Source organism: Bombus pyrosoma, linkage group LG14 (genome assembly GCF_014825855.1).
Source record: "Bombus pyrosoma isolate SC7728 linkage group LG14, ASM1482585v1, whole genome shotgun sequence".
Taxonomy (NCBI): domain Eukaryota; kingdom Metazoa; phylum Arthropoda; class Insecta; order Hymenoptera; family Apidae; genus Bombus; species Bombus pyrosoma.
The window spans coordinates 10,435,017-10,454,141 of NC_057783.1; the positions used below are offsets into that span (position 1 = coordinate 10,435,017).

Below are 19,125 nucleotides of genomic sequence, written 5' to 3' on the forward strand. Positions count from 1 at the left end.
GTGACCGAAGAATTTTTTAACAAGAATTTCTTAGCCTTGCTTGTTTCGAAATTTAATCAGAAAGTCGCGACTTCCGTAAGAATATTATATGGTTTGTTAACACCCTGCATAAAAATTATCCTACGAAACAGTTTAAAATCGGAATATTCGATCGATGAAGAAATTACGTAATGCGCTATCTATCTAGAAGAATGTTACGCATACCTTTATGCGGCGATAAATCAGGGCGAGAAGCTTAAACTATTTTAACAACAATCGAAGACGGATCGCTTTTCACAGAATGGAGGTCGCTACGTCCTTTGATCGCACTGTGATCATAGCCGAACACGTAAATTGACCACGCGACGTTATGGCATTCTCCAAATGACTACTACGACACGTTATGCCATTGCTCGACTGTTACATGAATGTACATACTACTCTAGCTTCTCACCCTCGACAGTCTGACAAACAATGCATTCTGACCTACAAAGCTTTAAGATTATGTACACGGTACATTTGTCAACGATCTCACTCTTCCTTTTCTTCGATGCTTCCTCACGTATAGGAAGCATTAATAAAATTCTAATAATTGTTTCCGCGCACTTTTCAACACGAAGGAAATAACAAAAAATCATGGTTTTGTGAACATCAATTAGAATTCGAAAACGCCAATTGTTTGTGAACACCAAGCGTTTGTAAATTCTATTCCTAAAGTAAGTTTAAATTTTGTAAGAAACTAAAGTGCTACTAAAGTCCTAAACCATAATATTATTCCTCAGTTACATAACATTCCTCTATTTGTTTTTAAATTTCTTATATTCCTCAAATATTTTCGTATGCAGATGAAAACATCTGGAAACGGAACTATCAACGAAGAAGTTTCACGTCGAAATAATATCGATTCGAGAGATATGTCCCACATGTATCGCATCTAATTCTCGAAGAGCCTTCCGAACCTTTGAAATTTTTAAGACGCATTTTCGAAGAATTTTCAGTTCCAAAAGAGGTATAGTGGGACTACGGCGCACGCAGTAAAAAGATATCCTCAGAGACGATTTCGTTATAGTATATATATTCAGGTGTAGTATAACTTAGAGACGCGGCACAGTAAAGACGAATTTGCGATTCATGTTCCCACAGGAGTTTCTGAGGATTCGAGTCGCAAATTCCTTGCAAAGTCGCCTTGGTAGCTTTGTCAAGCGATGTCATTGATTTGGAAATTACATACCACTCTGACTTCGTTTCTATACTTTGAAATTGTCAGGGACCGTGTTATTTGTACGAAACCTTGTTCGATTTGTTACAAATTCCCACTTTTAACACATTGTTGACCGGTAATTTTACTGAGAATTTATCTCACGTCACCGGCTATTATTTTGTATTTATTTATTATTCAACTTTTGATATTTCTTTTTCGTGTGATAAACAGCGTAACAATCAACTACGTGTAATGGTAAACAACAGCTTTTGCAAATATATCTAGTTTCGCTGCGTTTTCCGTTTGAAGAGCATTCTCTACAAGCTCTAGTCGGATTTGTTTTTCTAAGACGTGGTCTCTTAGTTGTCCGGAAAGCCTGAAGGGTGTATCATTATAAGCAGCTGTTTTAAAAATTCGAGAAGCGTCAGGTGCAATGCTGCATTCTTTGTAATCCACAGTTATCCATTCTCTAGCTACTTCCAGTAGAAATTTTTTATATCTTGTTTTATTTTCTGGCAGATGGGTACAGTACATTTTATATGCATTGAATAAGGTACAGTTTATCAGAAAAAATGCTAATTTTTTGAACCACTTTAAAGTTTTTCGTAAAATACTGCTGTTTGCCAAATATTGATCTGCACGATCTACCCCTTTCATGTGCTTATCGTATTGTAATATGCACATATATTGTAATATGTAATATGCAATAATTTTTTTTCGATTTCCACTTGATTGACGCAACTTGATGGGTCTTATAAGCGAGAGACACAGCTTGAGATATGCCGACCAACAATTGCACTGTATAATCTCCAACAGCGCACTAAGAAAACTACGCTGATGCGAAAAAGAAGCGTATCACGAGTTTACTCGTAGCCGGTCGGCAACGTTTGGGCATGAAGACACAAGTTAACTCGTGACCGGTCAACAATGTTTTAATAAGATAAAAGATTACTATACTCATATTCTGAACATTTGTAACTCCAAGTTCATTGAATAATTCCTTGATTCTCAGAAGTGCCAAATTCATCAAAATATTCTGCATTGTGCTCGCGTGGATACCTGTATGTACTTCAATACTAGGAACATCCTCGAGATCGATACGCAATGCGTATCGATAAAATATAAATTCCTCTTAACCGGAAGGATAATAATTTGGGTCACGGCAAATCTAGGAAGGAGCACACGTGTCAAGTAGCGATATCAAGATTCTCTTGTACATGTTACAGAGCTTGTGGGCGGTGATTGAAATGACCGCAATGCTCTGCGGCAATGTTCAGTTCGCTAGAACAGATTCTGATCGTTCTCTCCGTTCTGTTCCATAAAATCGGAATAATCTGAATAAGTTGTACTCTAGAAGACGGACATAAATCAAACTTTCTAGTAGCCCTCTGAATATATCTTTGCAGAATCAAATCAAATAACCGATAACAAAATCTTACAACAGAGAACTTCCCTTCACGAATAAATTTCCAATGTTATTCCAGATACAACCGTACACGATTGCTGCACTATAACGAGCGAAAATTTTACTTTCTTTCCCTGCATGGATGATTGTAAGAAGTTTGAATCTTTTTAGAATTTATTCGTCTCTCCATCGTACACTTTTTCCCACGATAAATTAAGCAGGTTAAAGGATCTGAAATTCTCCGTGAGCGGTCGCGAATAAATTTCAGGGTATTATTTCAGTATAAATAACGTTTGTTTCTCACTTCTTCGCGAACGGAAGAACCTTATTCATTTACATTCGCAGCCAGAAATAGCGTCGTACGGTTTCCTTCTCCAACGCTGTCAAGAAATCAGGAAAAGCACAGGAAACGTAGCAAAAGACAAACGAGTTTTTCGTCAGTCAAAGATCCTACCAGCCAAGGCGATTCTGACCTATTCGTGTTGTTATGTCGTGGTCAAAGTTCTTTCTTTTCTCTCTCTCTCTCTCTCTCCTCATCTGAAGATAAACGTCCAGTGACGTTGAAGCCATAATCTTCTTAAACTTTCAAGACTTTGCCTTGGAAAGCATGAAAATTTCGAAAAACAACGGAGAAAACGAAAAAAGGCCAAGATCCTTTGCCAGATTCCAAGTACGAGAAAATGAGAACGAGGGGGAGGAGGAACGAGGTCATAAAGAAAACATCAAAGAATTTTTAGTAAAGCGATAGAAATTTCATTTATCCTTCCTATTCCGTCGACTTATATCAAATACATATTGATTTGACATCGAAATCGTGATATGGGGCGTAACGTGCCCTCGTGGATTGAAAAATAATTTACTGTATGATTCGATAAAAAGTAAGATATTACGAGCCTGTGAGTCCATGGAAAATCACATTTTAAGCTTAATACAGTTCCCTCCGTAACTCGTAAAATTCGAAATCGATAAAAACGTTACAGCGTCAATGAAAAGTTCTAAATAGACTGTAAATATGCAGGAAGCGCAATGCACAACCGCAAGGATTTAGAGGACTTTTCGAATGATTTCCACGAGCTGTTTGAAAGAGGTGAGAGCAGACGATAAGATCCAATTATCGAAAAACAGTTTATCACACGGCCGAGCAAAAGGATAAGCCCGAAACTAACCTTCTAGTACTTTTCTTGAAAATGGAAGTAGACTGGAGAAACGTCCGGTTGTCACCGTGTGCGACGTTGAGAAGCAAGATGAAGCACCGATTGTTACCTTTGTGATATATGATGCAAAGACACGCTGGAAAATCGCTTTAAATTAGATATTAGAAAAAATCAGAAATAGAAAAACATAGATAATTCGTGTATGATTTAAAGTATAAGCATATTTTATCATTCTCGACTGATCATTAATCAGCTAACGAAAATAAATAGGATAAAGCATACTGAGTTTGTGAGGTAATTATAAAGAGGTATCGATCGAATTAATAATGATACCGAAGCATTCGGTTAAGATCGACTAACAAGATGAACAAAGTTTGTCTAATTTATTAAATATCAAGACTTACTATACTAATCTACCTCAGTTATAGCACATAGCTCTTAAGCTACGTCAAGCTACGTTAAGCTACGTTCCTGTTTAAGCACTTAGTGTTATCGAAAGTTATAGAGTAGTTTATGTTAGCAAAAGTTTGAAACCGCTGCAAGATTCTCATTATCGATGAAAATTCTTTTCCATTTGCTCCCACATATCAATGCTTCCACTTAAACCAATTATCTTTGGATTAAAAGAAACATTTATTATATGGTAAAGCCTTGTCGTCCTTAATTTTCTCTAACGTTACTATACACGAAAGAGCTTAAGGTCAATTTAAGTCTGGCCTAACATTATCACAAACACCGATCCGGCGGTAAACCAAACGCTAAATCGAGCTTAAGTTTTGTTCGACCATTCCATAATCCAACCTAATAGACACTGTTTGTTCCGATCCAATCATTCGTATGATGCCATTTTCGAACTGTGTGACTACTGTGAATATTTCCTTTCCGGTTCCAACTACTTACTTTTGTGACTTTTTAGAGTTTACCCTGGAGCAGTGGTAGAAAATAATCTATACCCCCATGAACTTCCCTTCGGCAATATACTAAGGTGAAATCCACTGTGATGAAATTGGGACTTAGAAAAACTTCTGTAAAGATAATTTTACCACAGGGGATTGCTTCTAGATTGTAGGAAAAATTATAATAATGAGAATCTTTCAGGGAATGAGAAATTTGAAAAATAAAACACAAGGCAAGTAGAACAATAACGTAGATTACCAAGAAAAGGATTTCACCAGTGACTCTGGAAGTTTCAGATCGTCGTTTTCTCAAGTTCCTGTTAATTCAGTCGTTCAGACATCTCCATCATATATCTAAGCTTTAACGAACTGATCGATTTTATGAACACACTATATCGCGGCGTCTACCATACCGTTTAATTGTTTCTTTCGATTGGCGCGGCGTTCACAAATCCAACAAGATCTAAATCATAAATCGGTACGAAACTCGATAAATGATTACAAGATAATTGTCAAAGCCTGCAGCCTGTATTATTAATGACCAGCCGAGATTTTCTTTCCTTCTCATCACTGGTCAAGAATGAAGAAGAAGACAGAGTTAGCCAACTTATTGCGTTTTATTAATTGCCTCGACCTAGTTAGTAATCCCGACCGGGCTCGATAAATAAGCTAACGAGTAACGAAGACGTTTCGTATCCGAAAAGTAGAGAACTTCTACGTCACAAAATAATTAGTTTTATTTCTTCTCTCGCAAATACTTTAACTGTTTTTAAAATCGACGTCAAAGGCAGGAAGAAAAACGTGTTCATTAAGGAAATTCTGAGCAGATTGTGTTTGTTACAGCGAATAGAGTAGCAACGGTACAAAATAGATTTCTCTTGTTTCTCTTAAATGAAAAAAATAGGATTAATGTGGAAGTTTCAAAAATAGTTGTTTAAAACGACCCCCTTTAGTTCTGTTGTTTCAAGGTTTTGCTACAAAATCTGCTTTTCTAGTTTTTGTGTCCCTTCTACCCCTAAAAACACTTCATTTGTATTTTAGAGTGATTCTTATACCTCTCAAAACGTATCTGAAAGCATTTTATCTTACTGTTAATTAAAACAATTTTGTGTATGAAATGGTTAATAATGTTTTAGTTTGAGAAATATTCGATGTTTTGCTTTGATTTATCCGTGCTAAAATAACAATCACGTATAATTAATATTTTTTATGTTTCAGGACGAGAAGAACCAATTGCTCATCACGAACCTCTGGTTGAAATTGGTGAGCCCTTTTTTTACATACATATTACCAATATTTATCGATATTTATCAATATACATACATATCAAAAGGTTCTATCAAACTAGAAATTTGACGAGCTAATTTCACACGATAATTACAATGAAAATAGAGAAATAATTTTTAACAATTTTTCTCACGTTTGTGGACGCATAATAGGAAAATAAAGCAAATCCAGGAAAAAATCCACTCATAAGATTGAAATAATTGGATCGTCCTTTGATAATAGAACGTATAGATAATAGAACTCGTAATAATAGAACTTTCTGTTACTCAACAATCGGAAAATGAAGTCAAATTCATTACAAGAAATATATTTCACGTTACAAGGAAAATATATTAAAGAGTACGCGAAACAATTTAGCCTGATCAATGATATAACAATTTGAAGAGACCATTAATTTAATATTGCATATACAAGTCATAAGATTCATACTTAACATGTGACTTACAGGAAATGCCGAATACTTCGATCAATTTTCCAAATAGGCAAACATGTGACCTTTAATCGAAAAAAGACTTATTAAAAATTAATAAATCAATTCTCATAGATTATCATAAAACCTGGACCTTGCTGCACATTTGAATTAATACTATTAATCAAAAAATAATCAAAGAAATAATTATATAAAGCAAGTTCAGCATAATATGGGATAAGGATAACGCCTATATTGTAATTTATGTAACCAAACCTAATTTCTCGGCTAATGAGCTGAAATGAATAAACTACTACTATTAATCAATAAATTATTGTTCAAGAAAGCCCTGGCCGAATTAATCACGATCCTTGACTACCGTCTATATGTATTGCACAAATTTCAAACTATTCAGTAAAGTTTCCAACGGTGTTAATTCCACGCGAATATCTTCGACATCTAGAACTTGATAAAATAACTCGTGATATTGTTTTAAAGTTCGAATGCTTGATCATAATGGATTACAAAAGTCGATCGCCATCTTCGATTATCATAGAATGCACGAATTCCTAGCGATATAGTAAAGTGATAGTGTTAGAACCAACGAGTTAATTCCATGGGAATATCCTACAATTTGATAAAGGAAATATCACGTGACATTATTTCGAAGTTCGAATCGTGATCATAATAGATTCTTATCAACTGGAACTACAATATTAATGGAGTCACGGGCAACAGGTACTCTCACTAAGGTGACTGAAGTGGCGCACCCTTATTAGGGTAGACTGCCGTAATATTTCCTTTCAGGAGGTTTCGAACCGCACTTTAAAACGCTTGTCGTTGCTCATTTCCAACGGCTTATGCCTCGTCAATCCTCGCCCTCATCCACCTCTATCAAGCTGCGCCATGAACGGCTTTACGATGACCCAAATTCACAGTTAACGATTCGACGATGATGTTTTGCCCGATTGACAAATCGACCGGCCATTCCCGCGACCTATGTTAACAATTAAAACGGGACAGAAGCACCGTTCCATCCTCAAATCCCCTGCCACTGATTGTCGTTCGACGATTCAGAGATTAATATTTAAGATGATCTGGGACGTTGATAAATTGAACGAACGATTACAAATAGAACGATGATTTTGACATCATCGGACGTGAGCTGTTTTCGATAGACGGATTGAAACTGAATAGATGATTACAAATATCCAGGACACTCGTAGACTTAATTTTGGAGACTTCTGCGTTTATGGAATAGTAGAATTCTTATGCATATTCATATCGCAATTTAATTGTAACTCAATAATAGCAATAAAAAACAGGACCATATTGTGATGATTGGAAACAGAAACTGTTTTAGTTTGAGATTTTATTTCGCTGGAATAATAATCCCTATATCTGACACATGAAACGTTGTAATCATTCATTAAGTATATTAGATAATATACCATTAATTTTAAAGCACAATGTAAATGATTACATGCAAGTAGATTAACGTAACATACAAGTTCTGACTTTTTTGAAAATTAATTTCACACAAAGTTATACGACCTAGATTACTTCTTTCCTTTTTAAGAGCAATTTCCACTTTCAATCCGCGTATTACGCATACTCTTTTTACTAAAAGAAACGCACGCGTACATAAACAAGTGGAAAGTATTTGTTCGTTGCTTTTTAATCTTTTTCGCCTACCTTTGGATGTCAAGTGCACGTAGTATAAGAGAGAAGCTAATGCACAGCTGCACTTGACTTGCAGCGCCTGATATCTTTTTGAATGTAAGTCACTGAGATATTCAACAACTCCGAGATAAGACTTCGAGATATTCAAGATATGTTTGACGTTTTCACATATCGAAACCACGTCCTACATATTTCCTGATAGCATTTCTATCAAATATATTTGTATTTCAGCAAAGAAGAATAGGACGATCGAATCCAAATGCTCTTCTGTCAGTGTATAACTTCTGACTTATGCAATTATGTGAAAATAGTAGAGTACCTGCTTTAATATATACCTTCCTTAATATGAACATTGAAAGACTTGAGGAAATAATACAAAATAGTGAAATACACACATCTGATCTAAACTATCTATTTTCCATTTAAATTATTACCCTTCAGAAACAAAAATCAATATGTTGAAAAATTGGAAACCTTGATATAATCAATCAAAAACTTTCAATATTAAAATTTGGATACGCAGATATTAATCAACAAGAAACAATTTTCGTAGACGATATTAATGAAATCAATTTCCTTTAAGTTAAACACAAATGAATTACCATTTTAAAACAACAATATTGGCTCAATTTTGCAAATAAAGATATGATACGAAGGGACTTGACGAAAGTGCGAGGTAATGTGAAAACGTGAAGTACAATATTATGCACTTCGTCTTCAAATCCTGCTAATTCTCCGTGAATCTATATCAACCACTGTTACGTCGCATTTGCATAGTTTTCATTGAGATCATAGGATAGGGAATGCAAAGGTACGTACCATATTCCCGAGTTCTCACCACATTGGCACGCGAGAAATACGTATTAAGCGAACATGCACCAAGTGTCCCGTAATTTGCATATGTGCAAGGGATTCCATGTCAGCTGGTCGTACATTGATTAGTTATTAAAGACTCGAATGCATTTACAGTACATCCACAATGTAGTATTTATACCGTAATTACAATGTTAGACGACTAGAGTACCGACAGAATAATTGTTGATCTAGAATATGTACGCGAAAACAACTTTTTAATAAAACGATCATCCAGAATTTGTTATACTGTTTTTACGTTTGACGTCAAAGGAACGTTCAAGTTCCTTTCTCTGAGATTCCCATCGCAATCAATCATATATAGGGGACAGATTAAGCGAAAAAATCTCGCTGACTAAAAGGACTTTCCGATAACCCCGATATTAGAGAGAAAAGAAACATTGTGTGTCTAATGTGGTAATTTTATCGATATCTAGAAATTGCCTATAAAAGCAGATTCTAAATCATTCAGTTCCTTACAGGTAAAAAAGAAGTATGATTTATAAGAAATAGAAAATATGGACGTAACCTATATAAATGTCAGCTCGTAGTAAAACACGCATTAAATCTCCTGCTTTCGTAGCTTCAAAATTCATAGGCAGATGATATGAATAATATAATAACTCACCAAAATAATGTTCACTAATTGATCGAATGCATCATCAGGTTTTCAGGTCAGCTGCTGTCGCGTTCATTTTTCGTGTTTCTTTCTTCTTTCTTACAATTATTATTCGTAAAATCAACGCAAGTACATACATACAGTCGGCCATGAAAAGATTCGGACACTGTACAATTTTAATCTGTAAACTCTATATTTTCAGTAAATGTACGAGGACCAACAAGAATATATTGCATTAGGTTACACTACACTATACGTATATATAACAATATATATACGTATATATAATAATAACAATAGAAAAAAACTTTTGAGTTATTATTGTTTGTGATTGTACATATAAGCACTTTACCACAGTATTAACTTTAACTGATCTGTGAAATAAATTTCGAACGTATCAAAATTTCATTCGACACGAAGCATCGGTTTACGTCGCCACGCAATGAAAACGAGGTTAAGAAAAACCGCCTAATCGAGTGTATCGCCGGCATTTGTTGATACGCGAACGTCAACACGACACGACGTTGTTTCTCGTAATTAATAAGGCGAACATTTACGTTCTCGGAATTCTTGATTATTTGACTTTCGACTACTACTTTTTTTTTTATTTTTATCGATTCTTTCACGCAGCACCTCTTATCACTACTATGGCGCGAAGCGCGGGAAACGACAGTGCGTCTGGCGCCATTTCTAGTTCCTCATCTATGCATGGCATTTAGACCACACTAATTGTACCAATTATAATATTATTTAAATTACTCATTAAGTACAAGTAACTATTATTGCTTATAAATTTATTTTCAGATTTTTCGATTTTTTAAATGAATTATATGTATAATTTTATTGAATAATATGCAATTAATTAATTCGATTTGCATATGTAAAGATGTTGGTTTGACTTCTGAGGCAAAATTAGTTGATCGCAGCCTACCTAAATGCTAGTTACAAACCGAGCTTCAGCATATGTTGTAATTGCTTATTAGTTTTAATCTTGTTACTGTGCCGACACATTATAAACGACAGTGCGAAGGAATTAATCGTCAGGAGCTTCACTGAATAGATATAAAGCGATGAGATGTATTAACTTGAAAAATGATCATCTATGTATTTCACATAGGTTAGTGTATTTTACAATTTCTTGTATATCTAAGTCAATATCTAAGTCAAACGTACTCGAAAAAGTTTCGCTTATTCTTGTATCTTTTAAATAAGATTTCAAAAATATGATTTCTATTTTATTACTCTTATCTTTATTAGAATTTAGAGAATATTATATCTGAATTACTTTCTTATTCTTAAATATGACATATAAAATTCGTAAATTTATGTTAATTGTTAATAAGTACTATTTTATTTATACTCAAATGTCAAATGAATTTCTGAAACAATTTTTCAAACCTACTCAAATCCTACAATAGAGAAAGGTGCTTCCTTGTACATAGAGAAAGCTTCACGGTGTTCTATTACTACTGTCCAGATTCTAAATCACTTCCAACAAAAACAATATATATGAAGCTTAGAAGATTCCCAGGAACGTGCAAAGCGTAAAAATTGTAACGAGTATATAATAAATAGACATAAATCTTGCTAACAGAATACGTATATTCGCACAAACTCGTTGTATCTTACTGAAACACTTACTACACGTTCATTAAATCCAATATATTACACAATACTCATACATACAGCAAATATTTATGTATTCAATTAAGGTTTGCATCGTAGCTATTTAATCGTTACATAAAATTTCGGTATTTTTAACAGTAAAAATATGGCGAGATATAAAAGGTTTCGATGCAATTATTCCAATCAGTCGAGTGCAGTTACTTAAACGAGCAAAAACACTTGTAGACGATGTACTAAGATGCATGTAATTCAATTAACCATCAAGGATGCACTATGGCCCAATTGATATCGAATTTATCGGCTATTGAGTTTGAGAAGCTCGTCTTGTAATTTCCATCGTAATTGGAATTTTAATACTACATCAGATTCATCAAATTTGATTGGGGGAATTGATTATCGAATTCGGCAGATCCGTTTCATTATTTCAGAGATATCTCGTCCGTTTCTTGATTTAACACGATTTTCAAGAGTTTACGGCTAATGAAATTTGTCAATCGTCATATTTTAATTTTATAAAGGAAACAAAATTATATTTTCATATATTTTATCATTACTTTTTTCGATTTGTATTTAGAATTCTTTCTTTTTATAATTTATTAGCTTGCGTTTTATGTACGTTCCGTACGTTTCTGCACTTTTACGATACCCATAAATGCATAAACATCTGCAGTCTAGTCACGATATGTCAGAGAAAATGGGTTCTCCGATCTTCAGTTTAAATAGAACAAGCAGCATTTTTCTCGGCACGAAATGCTTCACCTTCTTTAGTTCTTATGCTGTCAATGGTAGAAAAATGTTTTCTGGTCAAATTAGTTTCACGAGGTAGGTACTAGCCTACTTTAGCGAATTCAGAATTCAGAAGCGCTTCGATCGGGACATCAACGAAGTAGTTCCGAGGCAAGGCTGAAGTGCATTCGCCTAACACAATCGTAGCGGGACGTACATAGTTACGTGAAAATCCACGATTGCAGAAATGAACTTCTCGGTAGGGTGTAACTTCTTGGCCTCCACTAGAAAAGAGTGGAGCACGACTCGAGTAGGCGGAGTACTCGCGTGTCTGTGAGCTTTAACGGCTCTATGGTATTATGAGCGAAGTCAGCGCTAGGTGCACTCTCTTTCCCTCTTTACTATCTCACTATGCGTCCCTCGCTTCGCTTCACCCTTCTGTTAGCCTCCATCGCGTCCCTATTTCCGTTTCTCACCCCAGTTTTGTGCGTTCACCTAAGAGAGATGAGTAGGAAAGATGGACCGAGGGATTGGAGAGAGAAAAAAGAAGTTCAGCTACTCAACCTGCCTCGTACAGTGTCCCCTATAACGACGAAAACAAGTTTTCCTTGTTTCTTTCCTTTCTTCTTCCTTGTTTTCATAAAAGAATAATCCGCTAGGCTTAGCCCGTGTAAGAGATTTCCCAACAGAATGTGCGGTAAATGATATTCAGTTTTATACAAAACCCTACCGTTTTATCATCGCTTTAGAGATGTAATTCATTAAGAATTTTTATTATTTTCGGCATTCATTGCTTATGCTTCTTAAATTTTTGTTTAGGCTCGTGTTACGCTGGATAAAAGCTGATTATCGATTTTTCATTCCTAATATCCAGTCGTATTGGATACTTGTATTTTAAAATACTTAATTGTTGTCAACCTTCTATTTTTAAAGGTGCGACGAATCAAAGATGATTTTCAATTAGTTCATTTCATCTGTATATTATGCACACAGCGAATGTGCAATTGCTGCTGCCAACTAACAGCTATCAATGACAGGACGAGATGAGTCAGAAGCACCACAGGCAGCTAGAATCCTCGTTTGATTAGGTTCGTTAATGTGCCTGCCACTGTCAATTGAGACGGACTGATATTCCCTAGTAACCCGCTGAGGGCACCTTATCGGGCTGATATGTTATTGGCGCGGATCAGCGTGTATTCATTTTATATATGTATATTGCATACATATTTGATTAAAAAACTATTGTCATTCGGATGTTACCCTATGTATTGTAATTGGTATCTTTGGAAACTACAAAAATTTGATATTAGAGAAGCTGTTTTAAAATACACGATGAAAATTTATTTTATTAGTTCATTCGTGAATGATAAGAAACACTTCGCAAAAATCTCAGTATAATATTCTGCCATGTGTAACATTAATTAAAGTTTACAGATGCGGTTAATATAAGGTCAAGATCATTGGTGCATCGTTGCTATGTAGTGTGAGTGATTTTCTTGATTTAAAGGGATCCATTTTTAAAAGGATTACCAGTAAATGGAGATCAAAGATAAGTTCCAGAAAGTTTCATCCTTAGAATTTCGTTTAAGTGAAAGTTAAATTAAACCCAATTGCATTACTGCGAAGCATAGTCTTTCATCGATCAAGATTTCGGACGCGATTATCTGCAATTTTCTCATACGATTATTCTTATGATTTTTTTCTTCTTTCACAGTTGCTTCTATAGTAATTTTAATTATAAATCTCAATCATTATTATAATTTCTTTTAATTTTAATAGAATCTCAATACGGTGCGTGAATCTTGCATCTTTTTTATTTTTTCATTTTTTCTTTCTATTTTTAGGATGTCTCCTTTTTATATTCGATTGATACATCTTATTACTCTTGGGAAGATACTATTAAGCAAAAACTCATTTAACTCTTATGAAAAGCATGTATATTGAAAAAGCTTTTAAAAAAATCAAATTACTTCATTTTCCTAATCCAACATACATATATATACATAAACAAAATCCGTCAGCCGTGTTATAAAATGATACTTTGATCTATATAATAACGTATTAACAATATTACCTTATAAAGAAATTAAAGTATTCAATTTTTATCCAACCGGACACAAGTCGAAAATTTTATTAGAAAATCAGAAAAACGCAAAGATTCATGAGTTAGGTACATACGCGAAATACCAAGCGTGCTAATATTACTGATATTTATTCAGAGAGAAGCATGTTTCCTGCAAACGGTTTGGCATCCGCAGAGAAGCGAGCAAATATTCCTTATACATATAGGGTGGCACTTGGGGTAAATTCAGGTCATACAAGCAATCGAGAGTGTATTAACTAGCTCTCAACGAGAATTGAGTTACGCCATGAGTTCGTGGTCCCTGATCAAAAGCCAGTGATGTATTGTAAACGGAAGGTGCAAAATTTCCCCCTATTTGCCGTAAATTCACGCGATTCGACTCCTCTGTGACCAGTGAACCAGAGATTTCTAAAAATCTCATGCTCTCTGCCACGAAATTTGTGTGAGCCAGCGACTCTTAGCAATTGGTCATTTATCGTCATCATCCTATCTGACAACTTATCCTAAAATTTTCTCGATTTTCCAATGTAACCAACTATATCTGTATGAATTTTACGAAATTTCAATAATTAACGCGTAGTATTTATTACTTCATCTCCATATTTCCTTTTTTATGTGAACAACCTTCTCACCGTTGAAAATTTATTCCTCCGAAATTCAATCGTATCGTAATTACGCTAAATGCAAGAAACGATCGAGTCATTATTTCAATTCACGTCCATTTTGCATGTCCGATATTAGTTTATCGTTTAACAATCTTCGATGTTCTACCGCAAGACGTAATTCAATAAGAAGCAGGAAGGGCGCTCAATGAATTGTGTTTGATTCAAGAAAATTCGCCAGGTATTCGTCAAGATATGAAACCGTGAAAGATTGTAAACTTAGGGCGCGAAACAACCCATCTTTACGTGCCAAGCTCAATTTCTCTTTGACGTGCCTTACATTGGTCCCGAGTTACTCAGTGGTTTTACGAATCGCTATTTTTCTTTTCCTTTTTCTCTTTATGTATCACACATGCACAAACATGTTAGAAATTGCACAGGTTGCTAGCATATAGATGGGAATACACTATACAAGTTAAAAGTATTCTTACGCATGTTTTTGTATATCCACTAACAATAAGTTTGTAATACCTGCTAAAAGATAGATCAAATTTACATGAAAGCAAGAATTAGAAGTAAAAATTTCATACTCTCTAGATTTTAAAACTAGTTCTAGCTTAAACATTTACAAAAATATACTCTTGCAGATTTTAAAAGTAGAAAATTAGATACACGAGTGGTATGTTTGCCGTGGTACATGTGTCGAAAACATGATTATTTTAGTCGTGGAATTCCTTCAGCTCTTCTTCTCTTTCATGCCCTTTCCTGAGTTCGTAAATACGTTCACTCGTTTACATCAAGTTCTAATCCAGCGCCGTTCGCAACTTCTGCATATCGATTTTGGCACAATGAAATTAAGAATTGCGCTGTCGAAAATTGCTCGAGAAAATTATTTGGCAAACTAAATTAATTCTTTAAGACACGAAAACGTAAAATTAGGAATAAAATAAGTTTCATTAATCATATTTTTTGGTATTAAAATTAAATGAATATATTTATCAAAATAGCGAAGTAGAATTGCTGTGAAAACAAAATTATACTAGGAAACTAAAAACACGGATTGCATCGAACGTGAAAAGAATGTAACTTTGTATTTTTAAATGTTATTATGTAGCATTATTCACTGCTTTAATATGGAATTAGATTCGTTACGGGTTACGTAAAATTTTACAGTAGTATAGAAACTTAAACATAAAATATTTCCTTCCAAAGATATGTATATACAAGAATATTACTTGCTACGTATAAAAGTAATAAAACGAAATAAAGTTTTACTATATAAATGATGAAGTCTTAAAAAGTATGTTGCCATTAGTAGAACAGAATAAACCAGCTGAAAAATACTCGCGTTTCAAAGCATGATGTTAAACAATGATACGTGATTATCAACAGGATATGAATTTTCAAAGAGTACTACCATACATATTAAACCTTGCACCGTTACAGAGATGGAAACATATTTTGTTACTGCGAAGTAACAAAGTAAGTAATAAAATAAATGAAAGAAGTACAAAAGTAAAGTTATTACTCAATAATTACGTAGCTATTATTCGAAGATCTTTATTCGGGAATATTTTACAATCTGGTGATATAAATTTCTCAGCAAATGTATGTATAACCGAAACGCGATCGAACTGTTGTTTACCCATACGTAGCTTTATCTCTTATCTTTTCGTCTTATTCATCTCATCGAGACGGTTACGTAGCTTCATCGACTTGTTTTCGAGATAACAATGAACAGATTTTTCAGCTCGTGGCGGTTTAATTAAGCTTCGATGAAAAAACGACTGAATCACGCGTCCCTTGTTTGCATTAATAAAATAGAGATTCGATGCTTTTCAGTTACGATGGATTTCATTTTGGGGAAAAACGAAATTATGCATTGGCCGTTACATCTTCGATACTACACGATCAATGGTGTGTATGCATCAGCTTGTAAAGCACAATTAAACCGATAGGGGATGCATATGTACATTATCAAGAACCGATGATTAAACGATCGTTTTCATAAACGATTATACATATCGAAACGGGTGTATAACGTTGATATGTCGTATTTAACATGCTCCAGAAATTGGGAAATATTAATCAGCTCATTAAGAATCACTTTATTCGTTAAATAATCTTTTATTTCTGTTTCATATACGGGTAATGATAACAATGATAAAGGATAGAAACGTTTAAAATGAGACAACGAGCATTCATAGTAGCTTTGAAACATCGGTATTTTGAACAAAGGCGAGTCGAATCAATTAGCTTTCACACATTCTTTTTCCCTCGATGATCTCTTTCGATCTACCTATGGTATCTTTGTTTCCATCTTCGTTACTACCCTCGATTCAATCCCATGTGCCTTGTGATGAACTTGGTGGCATGGTTTAATTAGGTCACTCATCCGAGGAAAGTGAAGTATGTCTGTGAAACCGATGATATTTATTTCCAGGGGAAGCATTTTCAGAGTAACGCAGAATCTTCGAGGTCGAGAAAATAATCAATTTACTTAAAATTATCATCCGAGAATTATTTTTATGGAATATTACAAATTACAAGTTTGAATAAATTGATATGGTCATTGTTGACGTAGTCTTTGCGCCATGGAATCAGAATACATAGATTTCATAAATTTTATAGAAGAAATCCAATCAGAAGCGAAGAAAGGTCTGAAGTATCTTAACGACTTTATATTCCAACATAATCTTCTCATCATCTGTTCAGCCGCTCTCTGCTCTTCGCGTTTGGACGAACTTTGGGAAACGCTCTAATTACGTCCTTCAGCGAAGAGAATGGAGACTTAAAATTAGTTGCGAAACCAGCGATCCGGTTTCCTTCTGAAGAAACTGCGCAACGAAATTCTCAGGACATTTTATCTTCATTTAATATTCTCAGATGTTGTAAATTATGGTTTTAACATCCCGCAATACTTAAAGTAAGAGAAGCAACAAAAATAAAAAAAGCAAAGTGGAGAGAGGGCAGAAAAAAAGAAATCTTAAAAACTGTTTAAAAGACGGCAAAACGAAATTCGGAATGTTCCAGAGATTTTTTTTTTTATATATCAACAAGAAATAGACCGTACAGTTAAACAGTTAATGCTTTCGAAGGTAATTCAGAAAAGGTAGTATAAAGAGTTCTCCGTGGAAAATGCAAAAGAATCTTGCCCGCAGCACTTTAAATGAACTTCTTGGATAGTTTGAAACTGCTGCCCCAATTCCAAAGGTGAATCCGAATAATCAGCCTCGCGAGTTTATACGCGAAACGCTCCATCAAACGTTCAAATCTTAAAGCTAGCAAAGGTTTTAAGCGGTTTCTGCCTTCGATTCGCGATTCGCTCAATGTATTCGTTAATCTCGTTTAACGTTTCTCATCATAGAAGATCGAAAGAGCCATTAGTAGTCGGTTCGACTTCTGTAGCCTGCACGTGCAATCGCTAAGAGTCTAAGTCAAGTTTTGGTCAGAGTTTTCGATCGACGAGTTTGGAAGACAACCAGCGTGCACGAGCTACTAATCGACCAGAAGTTAAATCAAGCGAAAATATAGTACAGCTAGTTAGTTACAGTTCGTTGAATAGTTCAACTTTTATTGGTGCTAGGAACGGCGGCAGGCTTTAAGATCGCGAATTCGAAGGAATTGCAGAAAGAGCACAACGTTACACAAATTAGAAGGAAGGAGCGCTTAATGTCCCGTGAATTTTAACTATGTACGACTTTTCTGGTGATTCGAAGGTTTTCGCCGAATTTTTAGCACAATTTATCTGCTGGTGCATGTCACACGAGGGGCTGTTATTATTAATAGCCGTATTATATTAGCATTAATACATTCTGTAAGCTTCCTGGGTGCGGTATTTTATCAAATATTCATTATTCAATGATACATGCTTCGAAGAAAGACCTGTCCTGGAGGTAGAAGATCCATTGCCTTTTCCTCAGCGAACTTGCCTTTTACATACTTCTCCATAAGTAATAACTTTGACGTATTTCTAATAAAAGAAAATCGCAATTTCAGGAATAGGATAGCCGTGTTTTAGTAGCAGCAAATGCATTAACGTGCAGTATTCTTGACCTATTGTATAAACTTTCCAGAGAAGAAGACAAAAGCAAAGCGGAAGACAAAGCGGTATGTCGATGTGACGTCATAGATCAGGTCCTCTGACAAATCTGTTGATCGTATTCGCGTACCAACGGGAAAGCGATCGGAATAGCCCGGATTCGAAGGAGCGATAATTGAAATTGTCAAGATTCCCCGCTCGACAAATTTAGCGCGGACGTGCCGTTGAATCCTCTGCAAGATTTTCGTGTAATGTCAACAACGGAATCTGTGTCGCGACCGAGAGAAAGGAAGAAGGCGAGATGAAAATCCGAAGGTGGAATTTACGATTCGTCCTTAGAAGTCGAAGGTCTTTCGACGATTTCCACTCTCTACGGTTTGGTCAAATTACGATTACATTAAATGGAATCTTACGGGTACCGTTAACTTGCTTTTTCGCTCATCCTATGACGAATTCGGTACATTCGATCAAAATCGGTCAAGCATTTTAATTAGGTTTCCGGCTCGGAAACCGATTGACAGTGAAACGAACATAAAACAATAGAAAACAGTCGTGATGCGA

General features: G+C 35.0%; 1 protein-coding gene across 3 annotated transcripts in view; it reads left to right on the top strand.

Moving 5' to 3' along the window:
- Nucleotides 1-19,125, top strand: part of LOC122575198 (neuronal acetylcholine receptor subunit alpha-7-like) — a 162,938-nt gene that overhangs the window by 105,754 nt on the left and 38,059 nt on the right. For all 3 annotated transcript variants that reach the window (XM_043743829.1, XM_043743830.1, XM_043743831.1), the window contains exon 3: nucleotides 5,854-5,898. In XM_043743829.1, the coding sequence (XP_043599764.1) occupies nucleotides 5,854-5,898 (45 nt within the window). The remainder of the gene's footprint in view (nucleotides 1-5,853; nucleotides 5,899-19,125) is intronic.